Source organism: Miscanthus floridulus, chromosome 8 (genome assembly GCF_019320115.1).
Source record: "Miscanthus floridulus cultivar M001 chromosome 8, ASM1932011v1, whole genome shotgun sequence".
Classification (NCBI taxonomy): Eukaryota; Viridiplantae; Streptophyta; class Magnoliopsida; order Poales; family Poaceae; genus Miscanthus; species Miscanthus floridulus.
In genome coordinates this window covers 12,649,526-12,669,026 of record NC_089587.1, presented here as the reverse complement: position 1 = coordinate 12,669,026, position 19,501 = coordinate 12,649,526, and the positions used below count along the sequence as shown (strand labels likewise).

The 19,501-nt window shown below is 49.8% G+C and overlaps 2 protein-coding genes across 3 annotated transcripts; one reads left to right on the top strand and one right to left on the bottom strand.

Annotated features, from left to right (window-relative positions):
* Nucleotides 1-1,578: 1,578 nt before the first annotated feature.
* Nucleotides 1,579-11,591, bottom strand: LOC136475754 (CBL-interacting protein kinase 26-like). 2 transcript variants are annotated; one of them, XM_066473344.1, is made up of 2 exons: nucleotides 11,419-11,591; nucleotides 1,579-3,602 (listed from the first exon to the last, which is right to left on the bottom strand). In XM_066473344.1, exon 2 carries the CDS (start codon nucleotides 3,310-3,312, stop codon nucleotides 1,888-1,890), a length of 1,425 nt encoding a protein of 474 aa, XP_066329441.1. In that variant the 5' UTR covers nucleotides 3,313-3,602; nucleotides 11,419-11,591; the 3' UTR covers nucleotides 1,579-1,887. The 2 variants fall into 2 exon arrangements, with proteins under 2 accessions (XP_066329441.1, XP_066329442.1); XM_066473345.1 differs by lacking the exon at nucleotides 11,419-11,591 and adding an exon at nucleotides 6,856-11,313.
* A 323-nt stretch (nucleotides 11,592-11,914) lies between these two features.
* On the top strand, nucleotides 11,915-17,161 carry LOC136475753 (formin-like protein 10). The gene is made up of 7 exons (XM_066473343.1): nucleotides 11,915-12,189; nucleotides 12,487-13,002; nucleotides 13,399-14,083; nucleotides 14,170-14,629; nucleotides 14,711-14,910; nucleotides 15,871-16,106; nucleotides 16,192-17,161. The coding sequence occupies exons 2-7, from the start codon at nucleotides 12,847-12,849 to the stop codon at nucleotides 17,014-17,016; spliced, it is 2,562 nt and encodes an 853-aa protein (XP_066329440.1). The 5' UTR covers nucleotides 11,915-12,189; nucleotides 12,487-12,846; the 3' UTR covers nucleotides 17,017-17,161.
* The last annotated feature ends 2,340 nt before the right edge of the window (nucleotides 17,162-19,501 follow it).

The following is a 19,501-nucleotide window of genomic DNA, read 5'->3' as shown; positions in this document are numbered from 1 at the left end:
GTTTACCTTCTCTTTTTCTTTTTTCGCTAAGGCATCTCCAGTGGATAACTCAGTTCATATGCCACGTACTAAAGTTTCTTGAGCCGAATCTTCACCATTTAGCATGGGGGGCACCACTTTAAACAAAAACACACACACACATGAATCTAGCTCAGCCTTGTATGTAACCTGAATCTTAGAGTGGACTCAACTTTCTACGCACGCTCGATCGAGTACTCTTGATGAAGCATGAAGATTCGGTTTAGGTTTCGCCACGTCAGCCTATGCATCGATGACGATAAACGAAATAACGTTGTGTATAGTCGTACCAACCAATTCGGTCGCAAAAGTCTATGCTAGATTTACTCCTACTAGGACGACCCAAGGCGTTCTATGCACCACACGTATGTATACCTACTCTGCTACTCATATTTTCTCCGATAAGTCATGGCTGAAAGTACTGTTGGCTGATTTGTTGTGAGAGAAAAATACTGTTCGTTGGCTGAAAAAGTACGGCTTATAAACGCGTAAAGCAAACCAGATGACTGATGATGAACGCGCGCCTATCCTGCACACGCGGCCAACGGGAGACGCACGCGCGAGCGACTCGTCGGCCGACCGGCCAGCCGGAGAAAGCAAAGGCGTAATTGAGTGCAGCGTCGGTGAGCCGCGGCGGCCGGGGATGCACGGCCGGCCGGCTCATCAACGCTGTACTCAATGATGCTTTTGCTTCTCTTCTCTTGGATCTGATGCCCATATGTCCATTCCATGACTGTTCTGCTCACGCTACCGATCATTATAACGACGCCTGCGAGCAGGGAGCACGGAACTGTACTGCAAGCGTTTGCTGATTTCTCATTTCCAGAGGGCGTGCAGGTCTGCGCTCCCAATATGTACTACCGCCAAACGTTGTACTACGACCATGATCGATCCCTATGGGTCTGGGTCCGGGGGGCAACTGCCGGAGCGCAGCAGGTGACTGTAGCGCGTGCCCTGTACCACTGTCAACTGGGCTCCAGGTAGCCTCCATCCAATCCAGCGCTGGCGTCGGCGTCGTCCAGGTCATTGTTACAATGTCGTCGGCTCGCTGCTGGTTTGAACTCTGGATCCTCTTCGATATGTCGAGCAGATAGTACAGACTGTACTGCAAGATGCATCCCAGCACATCAAGCAGATCGTTTCTCGCACCAATAAGAAGAGGTCCAGGTTCTTCATCAGTCATCATCTATTTCCTAAACATTGTACTGCACATCAATCATCCATGGATAAACATGGTCATGCTGCGTGCCTACATGAATAATCAACGTTAATTTGTATCAACACTGACTGCAAGTATCTGTAGTTCTGTACTCTGTAGTAAACACACGTTTCCAGGACTGAAGAGGGTGTTCGGCTGGCTGAGCCAGCCCACTCACGGAACAGTATTTTCCTCTCGCAATAATTAGTCGGAACAATATTTTGGCTTATTTTTCAGTCCTGTCGAACAGGCTCGAAACCTAGTACTGCAAACATGACAGATACAATATATATGAGAAGAAATGCAGGGATTCAAAAAGAGATTCATCTACACCGATCAACTATGGTTACACTCTCACGACAAGGGGAAAAAAGATCCATGGTTAAATATATATATATAATATGGTAGTGTCAACATGACAAGATCTTGTGACAAATCGGCTTTGTACTTACACTAGTTACAAAATTACATCGAAAACACATGTTTCAAAAATTGAAAAGTCAAGTATATTACTCTAATGTGGCACCAACAATTGTTGGAGGCCACGGTCCACCTTGGCAGTGCAGCACTGCAGCGGTTAAGCGGTAGCTGGGGCTTGTCCTGTGCTCTGGACACTGTGCTATCAAGGAGGTCTGCAATCAGTCCTGTGGCTGCCGCAATGACAACAGTGACTACTGCTGTGGTGGCAAAGGTGACAGCTGCTGCTGCTCTCCTTGCACAGACTGCTCGCGCTGCTGGTGCCCTCCTTCTCCTTGCACAGACTGCTGGCGCTGCTGGTGCCGGTCGCTCTGCCATGCCCAGACCATATCCTTAAGTGCAGGCCTTATTTCTTCTTTCACGAGCCTTTGATACTCTATGGTGTCACCATTGGTCTTCTTCAACTCGACTAGAAGGAAAGAAGGAGCAAGCTCAAAAATCTCTGCATCAAGCTCGAGAAATCCCTTTATTCCTTCCTTTGGTGCAGCCAGTTTCAAAACCCCATTTTCTTTCTTCTTAATTTTGAGCTTTAACCGCTCAGCCAGTTCATTTAGCTTAGCAAAGACTGTTCCTGCTGGCTGCCTTGTGGTGAACCTCTCTTCCCTCCGGCCATATTTTTCTTCGAACAAATTAGACAGGTCAAATCCAGTCGAAAGAGAAATGATGTCAAATGCATTCAGGTTAGGGAGGCTCGACGACCCTTGATTTTCCTCTGGATTACTGCATTCTATTGAGTTAGAGGTTGTGGCTTCACCGTTGCACACCTTGTCTCTTGTTGTGTCATGCTTGATCCTTGCTGCATTTACCTCAATAGGTCTTCTGTACCAAGTGCTTCTCTTTATCCTTGAAATAGATATTCTAGTACTTGGATCTGGATCAAGCATTCTAAAAAGCAGGTCCTTCAATTCACCAGAAAAGGAACGAGGACATCTGTATTCAGCTTTGGAGATCTTCCTATACATCTCAATAAGATTTGGGTCATGGAAAGGCAGGTAACCAGCCACAAGCACAAAAAGAATTACTCCACAAGACCATATGTCCGCCTTTGTGCCATCGTAGCCTCTCCTACTAAGCACTTCAGGAGCAACATAGGCAGGAGTTCCACAGGTGGTATGTAGGAGGCCATCGTGCCTTTTGGATTCAGCTAGGGCACTTAGACCGAAATCAGAGACTTTAAGGTTCTCATTCTCATCTAGAAGTAGGTTTTCCGGCTTCAAGTCACGATGGTAAACACCTCGGCTGTGGCAGTAGTCCACGGCACTAATCAGTTGGTGGAAGTACCTCCTCGCGACATCCTCGCTGAACTTTCCCTTTGATATTTTGTTGAACAGCTCACCACCTTTAGCATACTCCAATACAAAGTAAATCTTGCTCTTGCTAGCCATTACCTCAAAAAGTTGCAGAACATTCGGATGCTTTACCAGTCTCATTATAGAGATCTCCCTCTTTATCTGCACTATTAGCCCAACCCTTGTGATCTTGTCCTTATCAATCATCTTTATTGCAACAGACTGCCCGTCAGTCAGGTTGCGAGCAAAATACACCTTAGCAAAGTTTCCTTGTCCTAATTGCCTCCCGATTTCATAACGGTCCATCAAAATAGTCCTCCTCTCGTCCATTATATGGATCTCTATATACAGTGACAGAGAAACAGATAGGCTATACAAAGCAAGATGCGCCTCACTTTTAGAATGTCCAACTTATAGACTAGGGTAAGTGGGCACAGATTATGATCACCAAGGTCGTGGCTTACTGGCTTACAAGATTGAAAGTCCTTGATTTCCCCTCTTCTGTGGCCCAAAACACAGGGAAAATGTTGTACCAGTGTGCAGCCTATGAGAACTTGATAGGATCACTTAGCACAAACAGCAAAGCCTCCTGGTGCTCAGTTGAAATGACCAGTGGAAAACTGCATAGAAGGGGAAATCTAATTAGGGCAAACATGTAATGCAAATGGAATCAACAACTAGTACTAATTCAAATGGAGATCAGAGACTGGTATAAATATCAAGGCAGGCTCTAGTTCTGTCGGTGTTTTCGGATCACCGACGAGTAAATTTGTATTTGCACGTCTGACTCGGATGTGTGCTCGGAGGACACAATGGTTTATACTGGTTCGGACGGAACGTCCCTACGTCCAGTTCGCTGCTGCTCGTGTTACCAGCACTTGGTTTGCAGTAGGGGTTACAAACAGGCGAGAGAGGAAGAGGATCCCAAGTCTCTGGTGAAAGGAGTGAACGGGTGCTGAGAGCTCAATCGCTGCTCAGCTGTGTGCTCGTGTCGTGCTCCTGTGTGTTTTTCTCGTGGTCCGGCCCCTGGTAGGGGCGCCCTGCTTCCCCTTTTATAGGTGAAGGGAAAACACGGGTTCCAGAGGAGGAAAAGGTGAGGAACGAGAGAGAGGAAGGCCTCCAGGATCGCCGGGTCCTTCTTCTCCTTCGTGCGGGTCCTGCCGATCCTGTAGATGTCATCAGGGACGGCTCCACGTCGCGGCCCTGCTCGTCACTGGCGCCATGTGCAAGCGTCATCTGCCGGTCATGGCGTTCCATTCCGTCCCGACGGACGTCGTGGTGAACTGACGTGCCGGTCAGTGTTCGTACGAGGGTTAGGCAGAAGAGCACCGACACATCCGACGCTGTTCTTGATGTAAATCCTCAGGTATGGTCCGTCATGGCCACGGGTTACATCGAGGCGTGCCAGTCTCTTCCCTAGTGTCAGAGTTTTGACCCAGGCCCATATGCTTGGACTTAGAGTGGTTGACGACGGTATGGGTCCCCGTCGGACGAGACGGAACCCGCGTCCTTGGGGTCGGGCGAGACTTTTTAATACGTCTTGCTCCATCTGGGGAAGTCAGTGTGGGCACTAATTTCCTTACTTTGGGTATCCCTAATATCGATACCCGACAGTAGCCCCCGAGTCTGCGGAGGAGTAGAATACTCCTTTGCATTCTTTTCCGGACGGGAGGACTCTGAGGACCTTGGCCTTCTTTTTTAGCCCGCGGCGTGTCCTGGTAGGTCGGCGGTTCATCTTTTGTCGTGATCGGTCTTCTTGGGGGCATGTAACCATAGGATTCGGGAGGTCGAAAATATTTTTCTTGATTCCGATCCCCTAGGATCCGATCGGTCCGCCGTCGTACCGCGACCGCGCGTTTGGTTTCCTTGCGAGTCCAACTTTTCTCAAGCCCCCGCGCGTAGCAGGGGTCCGGTCGAGGGTCGGCTCGTCTTTGTGATGGACGAAACATGGTGCTTGGTGAACTGTTAACGGGCTAGTCCGAGTGGGGCCCCGGCTTCCCGTTCGCGGGGGTCCGACATGGGTCAGCTGGTGACCGACTCCAGATTCTCAGTGGCCAATCCATATAGTTCTCGGGTCCGTTCGACCGGTCCCGAGGGCTCGTTGCCTTTCTTCGAGAAAAAACCCATGGACTGGGAACCAACCAAGACTCGAACGTGGGCCGGGATGCCCACGGCGCTCGTGCGCCAGGGTACTGGCCGCTAGTCGGCCCATCACTTTCCACTCCTCACTCTAAGGGCGCCTCGGAGTGGCTGTGACCCCGTCGGAGGGCCAGCCTTCGAACTCCTAGGCCTAAATGGGCCGTAGGAGCGTTTTCAGCTCCGTATCCCACCTTACTTGTGACGGCTCTTGGCCCATTGAACGGTCGAACCGTCATCCGGCGTATCCTTCGGGGGTGCGGCCAGAGATAGCATGTGCGCGATCTTCGGAGGGGGGTGACGTGACGCGGCACAGCGGGCGCGTGAATCTAGGCGGACGGTTCGCCTTCTCATCCTGCTCCGCCCTATAAATAGTGGCCTCCCCCTTTGCGTTCCTGCACACCAAAACTACAGCATTACCTTCTTTGTTTCTCTGCCGCCGCCATTCGGATCTGCCGTGCTTGCTAATCCGCCGCCGCCTTTGCTTCTCCGTAGCCACCTCCATCCTCCATGGATTCGTAGTATCGTTCTGATGTTACCTATGCGCGCATGGAGGGCCTCATCAAGCGTGGTCTTCTCCGTGGGAGGACCGATGCGTCGGAGTGGCTTGTCTCCGGCCACGAGGATGCGCCGGCGCCGCCCGACGGCTACGTTGTCTCCTTCACGCTCTTCCACGAGCGCGGACTCACGGTTCCTCCTCTCCCGTTCTTCCGGGGTCTGCTATACCACTATCAGATCGAGCTGCAGCACTTGAACCCCAACGGGATCCAGCACATCACGGCCTTCATCGCGATGTGCGAGGGGTACCTGGGGATAGAGCCCCACTTCGAGCTCTGGAGATATTTCTTCTCCATCGACTTGATCAAGAAGGAGAGAGGCCGGGAGACCCCGGTGTCGATGGGATGCGCGGGCATCCACCTCCGGGGGCAGCGGGCTGCCGAGTACATGCCCTGCCAGCTCTCCAGATCCAACAAGGGGTGGCACTCGCATTGGTTCTACATGAAGAACGACCCTGCCGCTCCCTTGCCGATCTTCTCCGGGCGCCTGGTTGAAGAGGTACCGCTGTCATGGCCGTGGGGGCCGCCCATCAAGGAGAAGAAGAGGATGCGCGACCTCCTCGTGGCCATCACGTTCCTGAAGACCCGCGGCCTCCGCGGGGCCGGCGTCATCGGGGGGTATCACGCGAGGAGGATGTCGCCGCTGATGGCGCGCGTCCTCCCGATGTACGGGACAACGCTCGCCCAGGGGCTGCTTCGCGACAGCGAGGTCGCGCAGCACGTCAAGCAGGCCACGGGGGAGGCCGACGTCATGTTCCCGATCTCGGGGCATACCGCGATGCGGCCAGACGCGGGCTTCATCGAGCTGCCGGCGGGGTTAACCTTCCAGGATTCTGTCGCGCCGCTGCTAGAGCACACGGCTGAAAGGTCCTAATGGCTAGAGGGGGGGTGAATAGCTTAATAAAAATTTCTACAACAACACTTAACCAAATGGTTAGACAATTATGAGGCGAAGCGAGTGTTGCGCTAGCCTACTCAAAATGCAAGCCACCTACCACAATTCTAGTTTAGATAGTGTCAATTCACACAAGATCAATGACACTACCCTATGTTAGTGTGCTCTCAAAGGCTAACTAAAGAGCCACACCAACCAAGCATGCAAGCTCTCACAACTAGCTACACTAAAGAGCTTGTCAACTAGTTTGCGGTAAAGTAAAGAGAGTGATCAAGAGGGTTATACCGCCGTGTAGATGAATGAACCAATCAATCACGAAGATGAATAACAATGATGACCAATCACCTCGGAATCAATGATGAAGACAATGATTTTTACCGAGGTTCACTTGCTTGCCGGCAAGCTACTCCTCGTTGTGGCGATTCACTCACTTGGAGGTTCACACGCTAATTGGCTTCACACGCCAAACCCTCAATAGGGTGCCGCACAACCAACACAAGATGAGGATCACACAAGCCACGAGCAATCCACTAGAGTATCTTTTGGCGCTCCGCCGGGGAAAGGTCAAGAACCCCTCACAATCACCACGATCGGAGCCGGAGACAATCACCACCTCCGCTCGACGATCCTCGCTGCTCCAAGCCGTCTAGGTGGCGGCAACCACCAAGAGTAACAAGCGAAATCCGCAGCGAAACACGATCACTAAGTGCCTCTAGATGCAATCACTCAAGCAATGCACTTGGATCACTCCCAATCTCACTATGATGATGAATCAATGATGTAGATGAGTGGGAGTCCTTGAGCTAGGCTCACAAGGTTGCTATGTCAATGAAAATGTGCAAGAGTTCTCCCTTGAGCCGGCCATGGGGCTATATGTAGAGCCCCCAACAAATAGAGCCGTTATACCCCTTCATTGGGCAAAACGCGCTCTGACCGGACGCTCCGGTCAAACTGACCGGACGCTGGCCCTTAGCGTCCGGTCGCCCGATGGACGCCACGTGTCATCCCCTTCAAACGCTGTTCGTCAGATTCCAACGGCTACGAAGCTGACCGGACGCTCCGGTAAAACTGACCGGACGCTAAAGCCCCAGCGTCCGGTCGTTTCCAGTAAGCTCCCCGAGGCATGTTTTTCCGACCGGACGCGTCCGGTCCACCTTGACCGGACGCAGACCAGCGTCCGGTGCTCAACCCTACCTACTGTGCCGTCTGACAGCTCGACCGGACGCAGCCTTTCAGCGTTCGGTCGCTGAGTGACCCAGCGTCCGGTCAGTAGACCGACGCCAGCATCATTTCGACCAACTCCATTTCAACTCTAACTTCTTCACCCTTGCTCCAATGTGCCAACCACCAAGAATTTTGCATCCGGCGCAATAGAAAATAGACATTTCATTTTTCCAAAAGCGTCGAATCCCGCCGAGCTTGCGAGGCGGGAGGGAGAGAGGGACCCAAACCCATCTCAACCCTACAAACACCTTGTGCACATGTGTTAGCATATTTTCACAAATATTTTCAAGGGTGTTAACACTCCACTAGATCCTAAATGCATATGCAATGAGTTAGAGCATCTAGTGGCACTTTGATAACCGCATTCCGATACGAGTTTCACCCCTCTTAATAGTACGGCTATCAAACCTAAATGTGATCGCACTCTCTAAGTGTCTTGATCACTTAAAACAAAATAGCTCCTATGGTTTATACCTTTGCCTTGAGCTTTTTGTTTTTCTCTTTCTTCATTTCAAGTTTAAGCCCTTGATCATCGCCATGCCATCACCATTGTCATGCTATGATCTTCATTAGCTTCTCTACTTGAAGTGTGCTACCTATGTCATGATCACTTGATAAACTAGGTTAGCACTTAGGGTTTCATCAATTCACCAAAACCAAACTAGAGCTTTCAACGGCCGTGAGGGCGGCGAACCGTGTCGCGGATGAACAAAGGAAGAAGAAGAACGACGAGGTGAAGAAACGACGGTCAAAGCTGCAAGCGAAGCTGCAGCGAGGGAAGCGGTGTCAGGGCTCGTCGAAAGAAGAGGAGGAAGAAGAAGAGTATGACGACTCCATGTCGCCCATCCCGTGGGATGACCTGGCCGCCGGGGACGAGGACCCGCCTTCGTCGTAGGCGGGGCCCTTCCCGTGGCATGTCACGAGGCAGGAAGGGGAGGACACGCCCCTAGAGCCGGCGGAATCAAGCCGCCCCGTCCCGTCCAGGCCTTCGACGGCGGCCTCGGGACAGCGAGCTCCTGCCCTGCTGCGCCGCCGCACGCTCGAGTAGCGCACGAATCTCGCGATGGGCCCGACGATCCTTGGGTGTCGTGGACTCCGGAAGCCCTCGGAATAAGGCCGCTGTGGCAGCGACGTTCTGGCTTGCCTAGGTGAAGCGTGGGAGGACTTCATCGTCCTCGATGATCCTCCGGTTCATGTCACGGGCCATGGCACGCGCACGCGCACGCGCACGCCCACCGTCTCCGTGGCGCTCGATCTCTCACTAGAGCTCTGTGCGTTCCTTCTCGAGCTGGAGTCGTGCTTCGTCGAGCTCTTGGTGCCGCGCCCTCAACTGCTCTACCCGCAGGCAAGGTGGGGCCCCTGTGTCCCCCTCGACCTCGTCATCGAGGTCGTCTGCTGGGGTAGCCCCAGGGATGCTTTCGATGTATCCCTCGAGGGTACCTGCCATGAAACATTCACGCGAGGGGTGATCGCTCCCCCTGCTGGAGTCAGAGTCGGAGGGCGGCTCCAATTCTCCCGCGAGGAGGTCGTGGAAAGATTCCGCGACATGTTTGGTCATCGCCACGAACCCGTCGTTCGTAGAGGATGAGGGCGTGCGTTGCGCCACAGGGTGGCCAACGGTCTCTGCGGCGTTGCGCAGACCAAACGGGAGCGTTGTCGGGGCGCTCCGGATGAGGTATTCCGGGGAGAGCGGCTCTCCTCCAACAAGCTGCGTCATGATGTTGGCGAACGAGAAGGTGAGCCAGCCCAAGTCCTCCCAGGACGGTCGGGGTCCCAGGAAGGCGCCCAGGTGGCGCTCCAACCTCCCGTAATCGAACCCGAGAAGCAGGTCGCTCCTAGGGGCGCGGGCCTCCGGTGCGTGCAGCTGTAGCTCCTCAAGCGCCTCGGCGATCGCGTCGAGGCCAGCGGAGTGGAGAGGTTGGTGGACGGCGGGAACTTGCGCCAACTCTTCCTCCGTCGAAATGATGAAGTCTAGGTTCCCAAAGCGCACGTGCGCGCCCAGGACCCAGCTGACACCATGACTAGCCATCCGAGGCCTGATGTGGACGTCGAGACGGGTAAAAAGGCCCCTACCTGGCGCGCCAACTGTCGTTGTTTTCGGACCACCGACGAGTAAATTTGTATTTGCGTGTCTGGCTCGGATAAGGTCGGAGGACACAAGGGTTTATACTGGTTCGGGCGGAACGTCCCTATGTCCAGTTCGCTGCTGCTCGTGTTACCGGCACTTGGTTTGCAGTAGGGGCTACAAACAGGCGAGAGAGGGAGAGGATCTCAAGTCTCTGGTGGAAGGAGTGAATGGGTGCTGAGAGCTTGACCACTGCTCAGCCGTGTGCTCGTGTCATGCTCCTGTGTGTTTTTCTCGTGGTCCGGCCCCTGGTAGGGGCGCCCTGCTTCCCCTTTTATAGGCGAAGGGAAAGCACGGGTTACAGAGGAGGAAAAGGAGAGGAACGAGAGAGAGAGGAATGCCTCTATGATCATCGGGTCCTTCTCCTTCATGCGGGTCCCGCCGATCCTGTAGATGTCAACAGGTACAGCTCCACGTCACGGCCCTGTTCGTCATTGGAGCCATGCGCAAGCGTCATCTGCTGGTCATGGCGTTCCATTCCGTCCCGGCGGACGTCGTGGTGAACTGACGCGCCTGTCAGCGTTCGTACGAGGGTTAGGCAGAATAGTACCGGCACGCCCGACGCTGTTCTTGATGTGAATCCTCAGGTATCCTTTCAGGGCCACGGGTTACATCGAGGCGTGCCAATCTCTTCCCTGGTGTTAGAGTTTTGACCCAGGCCCATACGCTTGGACCTGGACTGGTTGGCGGCGGTATGGGTCCCCGTCGAACGAGACGGAACCCGCGTCCTTGGGGTCGGGCGAGACGGAGCCCGTACCCGAGGGGTCGGGCGAGTCGAAGCCCGTACCCAAGTGTCGGGCGAGACGGAGCCCGCACCCAAGGGGTCGGGCGAGACGAAGCCTGTGGCCTTGGACGAGACCCTGCGGCCTCGAGATCGGGCGAGACGAAGCCCGCAGCCTTAGGGTCGGGTAAGACGGAGCCCACGGCCTTGGGGTCGGACGAGACTTTTTAACAAGTCTTGCTCCATCCGGGGTCAACGTGAACGCTAACTTCCTTACTTTGGGTATCCCTAATATCGATATCCAACAAGTTCTATCAGGAATCATCTCCCTATTTCATTGTGATTCCGACCAGCTACCAAGCATTATTAAGACGAGAGACATCCATATTGCTCACCCCATCTGAGGCGTACCACGCAGCACAGCTAAGTGCTAGGATTTCAGTTTGCTCTAACGAACCATTCAGCAGAGGCTACCAAAATTAACACCTCAAAATCCGAAACCAGAGCAAAAATATCATCAGCAAGCATCACAGAATCCTCCATTCCTCTTCCCACTGAAGGCCAAATCACAAAGCATTCCGAATCCTAGTTCAGCGCAACAGTAAGCTACGACCTTTCGGAGGTCCTAAACTAACCACAGAACAGTACGATTACGCCCTTAAACAACCAGGCAGATCAACGCCCCCCTGGCCCCCCCCCCCCCCCCCCCCCCCCCCCCCCCCCCCACCCACCCCCGGCCCAACACACACATACACACGCAACAAGAGTAAATCCTCACCTGCTGAAGAACACGAGGAGAGACGACGGATCCCAGATGTCGCCAGCCCCAACCCCAACCCCAACCCGGGGAAGCTCGATCTCGCGCAAAGGATCGAACCAGCGGGCGACGGCGCGGCGACTCCTCCCTTTGACCCTTGGGCGGAGCCGTCCTTTTTCTTTTTTCGTCCGGCTTCTGTTGCAGGATTGCAGCATCTCCTCTTCACAGCTTCCACATGCGCAGATGCCGCGAGAGGCGAGATGCGCTCCTGTCTGCTGCACAGTCCAGCTCCGCACGGCACGGCAGCTCAGCTCAGCCCAGCTCCGCACGGCACGGCAGCTCAGCCCAGCTCTCACTCGCAGCCATGGACAGCCAGCGCGGCCATGTCACTGGGCCCCACTTGCCTAATTTCTCCGAGGGCCCGATGGGCCTACGGCCCACGCCGCTCGTTCTTTCCTTTCGTTTCCTTTCCATTTTTCCCTTTTCCTTCTTGTGTGTGTGTATTGTTTCATTGTTTGCTTGGCGCCGCGGCGAGAAGGCGAAGGGATGGATGCGGCGGGCGTCCATCGCCGGTGGCGAGGATAGCAGGTCCATGGAGGCCGGCCTCGCGCACGCGGGGGTTGCCAGGCCTCAAGTCGTAGGCCCCCTCGGGGCACGCTGCTATTGCCCCACCGTGGCGCCGACCGAGGGGAGGCGTCAGACGTGTGGATGGATGCCTGGCCGCCCGCCCGCCCACGCATCTCAACTGCCTTCCGACGCTTTCTTCCCCGCGCGCGTGTTGGTCAGAGACAGGTGTGAGACACGCCTTCTTGGCTTTCCCTCTTGCAAGCTACTACTACTACGTTTTTCTATTCTCTTGAGGGGGAGCGGCCATGGCTTCCACGCCTCCACGGGAGTAGACCCAGCAACACGTCAAAGCTTTTTACAATGTTTGGCAAGATTTCAAGAAACGAAGCTAAGCTAGAGCTCGAATCATGACGCACAGAATGCATTTGAATCTGGATCTGTACCGTCCAATAGTCCACAACACTGGAGATTCTGACCACAGCATATAAAAAAAATGTGTTCTTTTTTATTTCTTGGGTGCAGGCAGATGCAGGTGCGCGTGCCCAAGTCAACATTTCCTTCTACTTCTACCATTGGCCGACTCCTTGTGCCATCCGGCCTAACTCTTGTGACGCTCAAAGTAAAAGCATCTGTGACCTTGATTTCAGCTCACTAGTCTTTGTTGCTAATCAATGCGTTGGGATTTGACTCTTCTAGACACTTCACACTAGCAAACCTCCTCACAAAACCCAGGCCGTCTCTAAGGACAAATCTAGCTAGTTTGGCAGCCAAAGGAATCTCCGTCTGTTACACTCCACAAAGACCAGAAAAAGTGCCATCTTTTTTCTTTTTCTTGGTGGACGAGAGGAAGAGGAAGAATGAGCTCATAGGAGGCGACAAGTGATGAGGAGTTTAGGATTCGTGTTGCTGTTGGTGGCAGCTGCAGCATTGATCAAGCCATCAGAAGTAGTAGGGGCAGAGGAGGAGGGCTGGGAGCGTTTCTTGTTGCAGTGGAGACAGTATACTTCTCTTCCAGCGCCACTTCTGAATGGGGATCTGGTAAGCCATGCAGACAGTATTCTTCGTAGCATTTGACAGTAGCAATTGATTCATGGAATGCATGCTTGTGCGTTCTCGAAAATTGTTTCTTTGAAATTAGCTGCTGACCTGCTACTTAAAATAAAAAAAAGGATTCAAAATTCACGAAGTACTTCACTTACCAAATGAATGCAGGGACAGGGCTTTTCAAACAATTGTCAGTTTGTTTTTCTCTGTATTCTGGGTACTTTTGGTTGGAGTATTTGCTATTGAACTTTGTTCTTCTGCAAGATCCAAGAAAATGAGGCATTATTGCGTTCAAAAAAAAAGAAAAAGAAAATGAGGCATTATTGCGTTAAAAAAAATGAGGCATTAGCAAAGGTAGACTGATGTAGGATGGTTCTTGGATGGATGCAGGTGGATAGAATATGGTCAATTTGCTTACCAGACATGGTTGGTGCAGAGGAAATATTGGGCAATTCACTGCAATTTGCTTCAGATGAACTATTGAGTCAGTCATCAAAGAATGCTTTGAAGGCAATGCTGTTTCTGGAGTTTCTATCTCTTCTTTCCCCTGAAAAATTATCCAGTACCTATGATTGTATCCATGCAAACTACTTCGATTTGGGCATTCCACAAGAATTCAGTCTTTCACTGGCAACCTACCTTGAGAGCCATCAGCTGTTGCTTGGTTCGAACTCCTATGTGAGACGGCATTTGGCTGACAACTCAATTGGAGATGCTCCTTCCATGGCTCCAGAATTTGCGCCGTCCATGTCCTCTGGCGATGAAGTGAAGTCTCCTCAATCGGTTACAGAAACACCATATGCGCCTTCCAGCTCTCACAACAATGAAAATCCCAAACAACCTCATCACAGTAAACCTGCACAGAAGCATCGGGGAGTGCCTCCAGTTTCACTTCTGGAGAAGCATAAAGACTATGTTAGATTAGTCTTGATCGTGGTTCTTCCAACAGCGGCATTCTCGTTCATTGCTGCATTTCTAATTTTCTACTGCTGTGGATGCAACAAGAACAAGGTCTCTGTCGGAGAGCAACGAGATGATCATCCTCTTCTTCACATGCAGTTGGTTAATGTGCCTGGTGAGACAGTATCCCTTTGTCAACCTGTGATGGATTGTTCTTACTTCTTTAGTATAATACTATAACATGCAACGTTCTGTTCTCAGGTTCATCACCCGATGCCTGTGTTCCTGCCAGTCCACTTCACAAGGATAATCAAAGTCATTCTGGAGTAAGCATGGGTCAGTGCTTTTCATGCTGTTTTAAAAGATCAATTGATGCCACACCATCTTCAGAAGTGATTGGAGGAACACCAGAGAATAATGTCACAAGTGATGCTCCTAAACCGATGCCACCTCCACCTCCTCCACCTTTGCCACCTCCAATCAAGAAGGCTCCTCTGCCCCCACCTGGACCTCCCAGAGGTTCTAAAGCAAGACTTGCTCAGCTGTCACCTGTTGAGTCAAGTCGTTCTGAAGGATCATCTGCCAGTGAGCAGACCAGCGAATCATCCGAAGCAGAAGTTAATGCTCCAAGAGCCAAGCTTCGACCTTTCTATTGGGACAAAGTTCTTGCTAATCCTGATCAGTCAATGGCATGGCATGATATCAAATTCGGTTCTTTTCAGTAAGTGTTACTATTAGCAATAAATAAACTCTTAATACACTCTGTCTGCAGAGTGCTTATTTTCACAATTTGATTTTGCAGTGTTAATGAGGATATGATAGAGGAATTGTTTGGTTATAGTGGTGGCAACGGAAATAACCTCAAGGATAAGGAACTCCCCTCTACGGGTCCTGCATCTCAGCACATTTCTCTTCTCAATGTTAAGAAATCATGCAACCTGGCAGTTGTTTTTAAGGCAATGAATATCAGGGTACAAGACATTCATGACGCTCTTATTGAAGGTAGATGTTTATTCACAAGAAGCCGATATCGATTTGCCCATGTAGCTTACTTGTATTTGAGAAAAAAATTGCCCTTAAGTATATCTCTTAATTATAAGCCAAGCCATTTGCACAGACTTAGATCACTGTTGACATACACCTAAGTATGAGTTTTCTTTTAGAAAACTTTGCTGATGAATTGTACAGTGGTCACTAACTTTTTTTATACACTTAAAATTAGTTTTTTTAGAAAATTTTGCTGATGAATTGTACAGTGGTCACTAACTTTTTTAAAGTTTATTCAGAAGAAGGTATTATCAATTTTCCCTTGTAGCTTACTTAATTGGATTGAGAATAAAAGCCTCTTCAATATATATCTAGAATCTAGATGCAAGACATTTACGTGAACTTAGACGACAATACACTTATAAGTGTATTTTTAGAAACTCTGCTGATGATCACATATTGGTCACTCACTGCCTTTTTTAAGCTAACCATTTGTGTATAACATGAACTTTGCTTGACTATGTAGCAGGCAGGTTTTTCTATCTACTTCATGTTGGACATTCTATTTTAGTGCCTTATGCTTGTCTCATTTCATTTATGGAGGACTCAAGGAAAATTTTTGCTTCAGAATATATATTCTGCTGTTACTTTTGTTTATCTACTGCCATCAACATGAATCTGAAAGACAGAAACGTATCAGTTAGCCTTATAGAATATGCATTTTATTTATCGAGATGGTCCACTGTAGAGACCTCAATATTTGATTTTCTGATGTTGTATCTTGTTTGCATTTGGGAGTTGTTCTGCTTCTTCTTCTTGTGGCCTTTTTTTGGCTCTCTCATGTCGATTCACCAGCCTCCCAGATGAGGATCCTTTTTGTATACTTCTCATTTAATCTTAATAGACTTGTGTTCTGGTGCTCCTACAGTGCCATCAAATTTTCTGACATTATTTTCATCTCATCCTGTTCACAAGGGAATGAACTTCCTAGGGTGCTTCTTGAGACAATCTTGAGAATGAAGCCAACTGATGAGGAGGAGCAGAAGCTCAGGCTTTATAATGGGGATTTCTCGCAGCTAGGCCTTGCAGAACAAGTGATGAAGGCACTAATTGATACTCCTTTTGCTTTCAAGAGGGTTGACACTTTGCTTTTCATGTCCTCCTTGCAAGAAGATGCTTCAAGTCTCAGGGATTCATTCCACCAATTGGAGGTAATCTACCTTACAACAGTTGTGTCAAATCTGCAAAAAGGGAAAAACAAGTACTAACAGTTATACTTTATCTATTTGTTGGTAGGCTGCTTGTGGGGAACTAAAGCACCGCCTTTTTCTGAAGTTGCTAGAAGCTGTTCTCAAAACCGGAAACCGTTTGAATGATGGGACCTTCCGTGGTGGTGCTAATGCATTCAAGCTTGACACTCTTCTGAAGTTATCAGATGTCAAGGGTGCTGATGGTAAGACCACATTGCTGCACTTTGTTGTTAAAGAGATTATTCGGTCTGAAGGTGTTCGTGAAGCAAGGTTAGCCATGGAAAGTGGAAGAAGTCCAACTCGTAGTACTTCAGATGACACTTCCAATGGATCTCTTGAAGAGGATGGCGATTACTACTCCAACCGTGGACTTAGCATTGTATCAGGACTTAGTGGTGAGATGGACAATGTCAAGAGGGTAGCCGCACTAGATGCTGAACCTTTGTTTGCCACTGTGGTAACCCTCAGACAAGAGTTACTGAAATCAAAGGAGTTCCTGAATGAAATTGCAACAATAGAAGAGACGAGTGGATTCCGACGCTCATTGGAATGTTTTGTGGAACGTGCAGATAACGAGACAAATTTTTTGATGAAAGAAGAGAAGAGGTTGAGATCATTAGTGAAGAAAACAATACGATATTTCCATGGAAATGACTCTAAAGATGACGGTTTCCGGTTGTTTGTGATTGTAAGAGATTTCTTGGTGATGCTAGATAAGGCATGCAAGGAAGTTGGGGCATCACAGAAGAAGGGTACAAATAAATCACGAAGCAGTGGCAATGGCAACCCTACGTTCCCGTCAATCCTACAGAAGCAACAGTTCCCTGCTGTTATTGATGGCCATTCAGATAGTTCACGTTCTAACGATTAACGATGAGATACTGATCTTTTTGTTGTAAAGAAAAATCCATTTTAAAGAGGAAATATGTTAGCATACATGTAATGTTTTTTTTTTGGTGAGAATAGCATACATGTAGATTTACATACGTATCTTGATTGATATCCATAGGTTTATGATATGGTTCCGTCATACCTCAAAATTAGTGGTTCTTAAAACACCTCTAAATCAATGCTCCCTTGAGTTCTATAATTCTTGTTGCTTTGGACAACTTTGAGCTCAAACTTTAAAATTTTGATTATCGATTATTATTACAATATATAATTTAAAGACACTATGACAACATGCATAGATTGGTCTTAAAAGACATTTTAATATTTTTCTACTTCTTCGTATATAAAAAAATCATAGCCAAAGCTACAATTTGGAGATCACATCGCTATCAAAACCAAGAATTATGGAATTGAAGGGATTACAGCTCTGACAGTAACAAATTCGAAAGCTTGTCATCCTTAGCTCAAAGAAGTCACAAGCGAACGCTAGACCAGTTGGTCTGGCTGTGCGCTTTGCATCCTGTCGGCCAGAGTTCGAACCCCCTTGGGGCAGATTTATTGGCCGGAGGAGGCGTAGTTTATCTACGCGTTGAAAAAATCCCCTCGTCTGCACTACGCCAAAGCACAGGTCTAAGGCCAGTCCAGTCTCACAGGAGCTGCAGTGCCGCTGTGTATGGGTGGGGCAGAGGTTTAGGGGTTTTCTCGACCTGCGTGAGAAGGTCTTCTTCTTAAGCACAATGCCCGGGCTGTCTTACCCCCGCGGATCGATTTTTTTTTTTCTCAAAGGAGTCTTACATTTGGAGCTATAGACACATCAAAGATATGAGAATGAGAAATTTGGTTATTCTTTCTTTTGTATAAAACAGTGATGTTTAAACGGTTTATTTTATTCTATAAACTCTAAAACTGAAAATCTTGCATTGTTGGTGATACACCAAACAAGCCCTCATTTGCGCCCTTTATCCTTGAAAGCTGAAATCCATTTTTGTGTCATAATGTGATTACAATATGGGCATGCAAAAGCTTATGATATTAGTATATAGGGAATAAAATACGTGAACTTAAACATCTACTTATATCTTTCGTCGTATACATCCTCACAGAGATTGCCTCAAACTAATGCAAATTCATGTAATGTAACAAAACTTCATCGTACATCGATCTAAGGGTATGAATAAGCCTAGGGTCAATATTTCCCGGTGCTAGAAAATAGAAAATGAGTTATAAATAAAGAGAAAAAAATATGAAAATGAGTTAAAGAGAATAAGAAAATTTACGAATCAAAGTAAAATGTCAAATTAAATAGAAAAATTGAGGTAAATAAAAAATTAAAAATGTTAATAGTGTGCTAAGTGTCAAATCTGTCGAGATCTATCATGCAAGTAATCCATTTTCTTGAGGGTGCACAGCCAGGGCCCAAGGGTCAGAGGCAAATCTCGTTATCGTCCGCCGCCGCGGTTCTCCTGCTGCCTGACTGCCCTTCCGGACGGCATTACCTAGACCGTAGGCCATCAACGCTTCTCGTCTTATTGCCCAAGAAACGTGATTGTGGAAAAAACCAACCCACTCACGCTCCTTCCCCTTTCCTCTGCTACAGTACCAAAGGGCGAAAAGGAGGTGACAGTTTTTCGGCGCCGATTTCGCCATCCTCCTTCTTCTCCAGTCACCGGTTCGGTGCTGGAAAGGGAGGATGGCGGGGGGTATCGCCGTGCGGGTGTATATAGATTAGGATCGAGTCCTAGGTCTAGGGTTTGCTTGCCGTCGGTTGATGGTGGAGCTAGGGTTTGTCGGGAGGGCGGCGTTCCTCTGCGGCTTGTCTTTATAGGCGCCGTCGGCGAGGAGGAGGTGACGACGGCGTTGTTGAATAAATCCTCCCGACCCCTTCCTCGCACCGGTGGCGTTTTCCTCCGGCGCCAACGACGAGGTCGGCGAGGCTTGTACAGGAGTCCGCGCGCTCGGCTGATCTATCGTCTCAGGGAGGCGACAGTGCTGGTGGCGCGCTTCCTCATGGGTGCAGAGATGGTTGTGGGTGTTGCGGACTACGGGCGTGTGGATCGAGCTCGACTCCCCCTTCGGCGCCTGTCGACGGCGAGCTTCGATTCAAGATCTGAGGAGCTTGGGGTGCGTCCCCGACCGACTTTTCTTCAACAACAAAATTGTCCCGGCCTCAGTATTGGGCGACTACTGCATCTCGTTAAAAGCCTTCATGCGATGGAGTTCCTCCAGATCTGGGCGGCGGCGGGAGTTCCCAACGCCGGAGATGGAAGGTGGCGGCGTCCGTCGGCGAGCACGGTGGCCAGGGAGCTTCTTGTGATTTTCTATTCTTTAGGGGCCTCTGTGCAAAACTGATAGGACAGCTGTCTCTGTTTCCTGTACCCTCGTATCTGTATGCATTTGCGTATGTGTACGTTTTCCTTACCTGAGTAATACAGATACGTTTATCAAAAAAAAGAAAAAAACGCTTC

Excerpts from the sequence above, each read along its gene's own strand:
- LOC136475754 (XM_066473344.1), bottom strand. The coding sequence starts at position 3,312 with ATGGACGAGAGGAGGACTATTTTGATGGACCGTTATGAAATCGGGAGG.
- LOC136475753 (XM_066473343.1), top strand. The coding sequence starts at position 12,847 with ATGAGGAGTTTAGGATTCGTGTTGCTGTTGGTGGCAGCTGCAGCATTG. Across the intron at positions 14,084-14,169 it reads GCAGTTGGTTAATGTGCCTG|GTTCATCACCCGATGCCTGT; the intron begins GTGAGACAGTAT and ends TTCTGTTCTCAG. Across the intron at positions 16,107-16,191 it reads ATTCATTCCACCAATTGGAG|GCTGCTTGTGGGGAACTAAA; the intron begins GTAATCTACCTT and ends ATTTGTTGGTAG.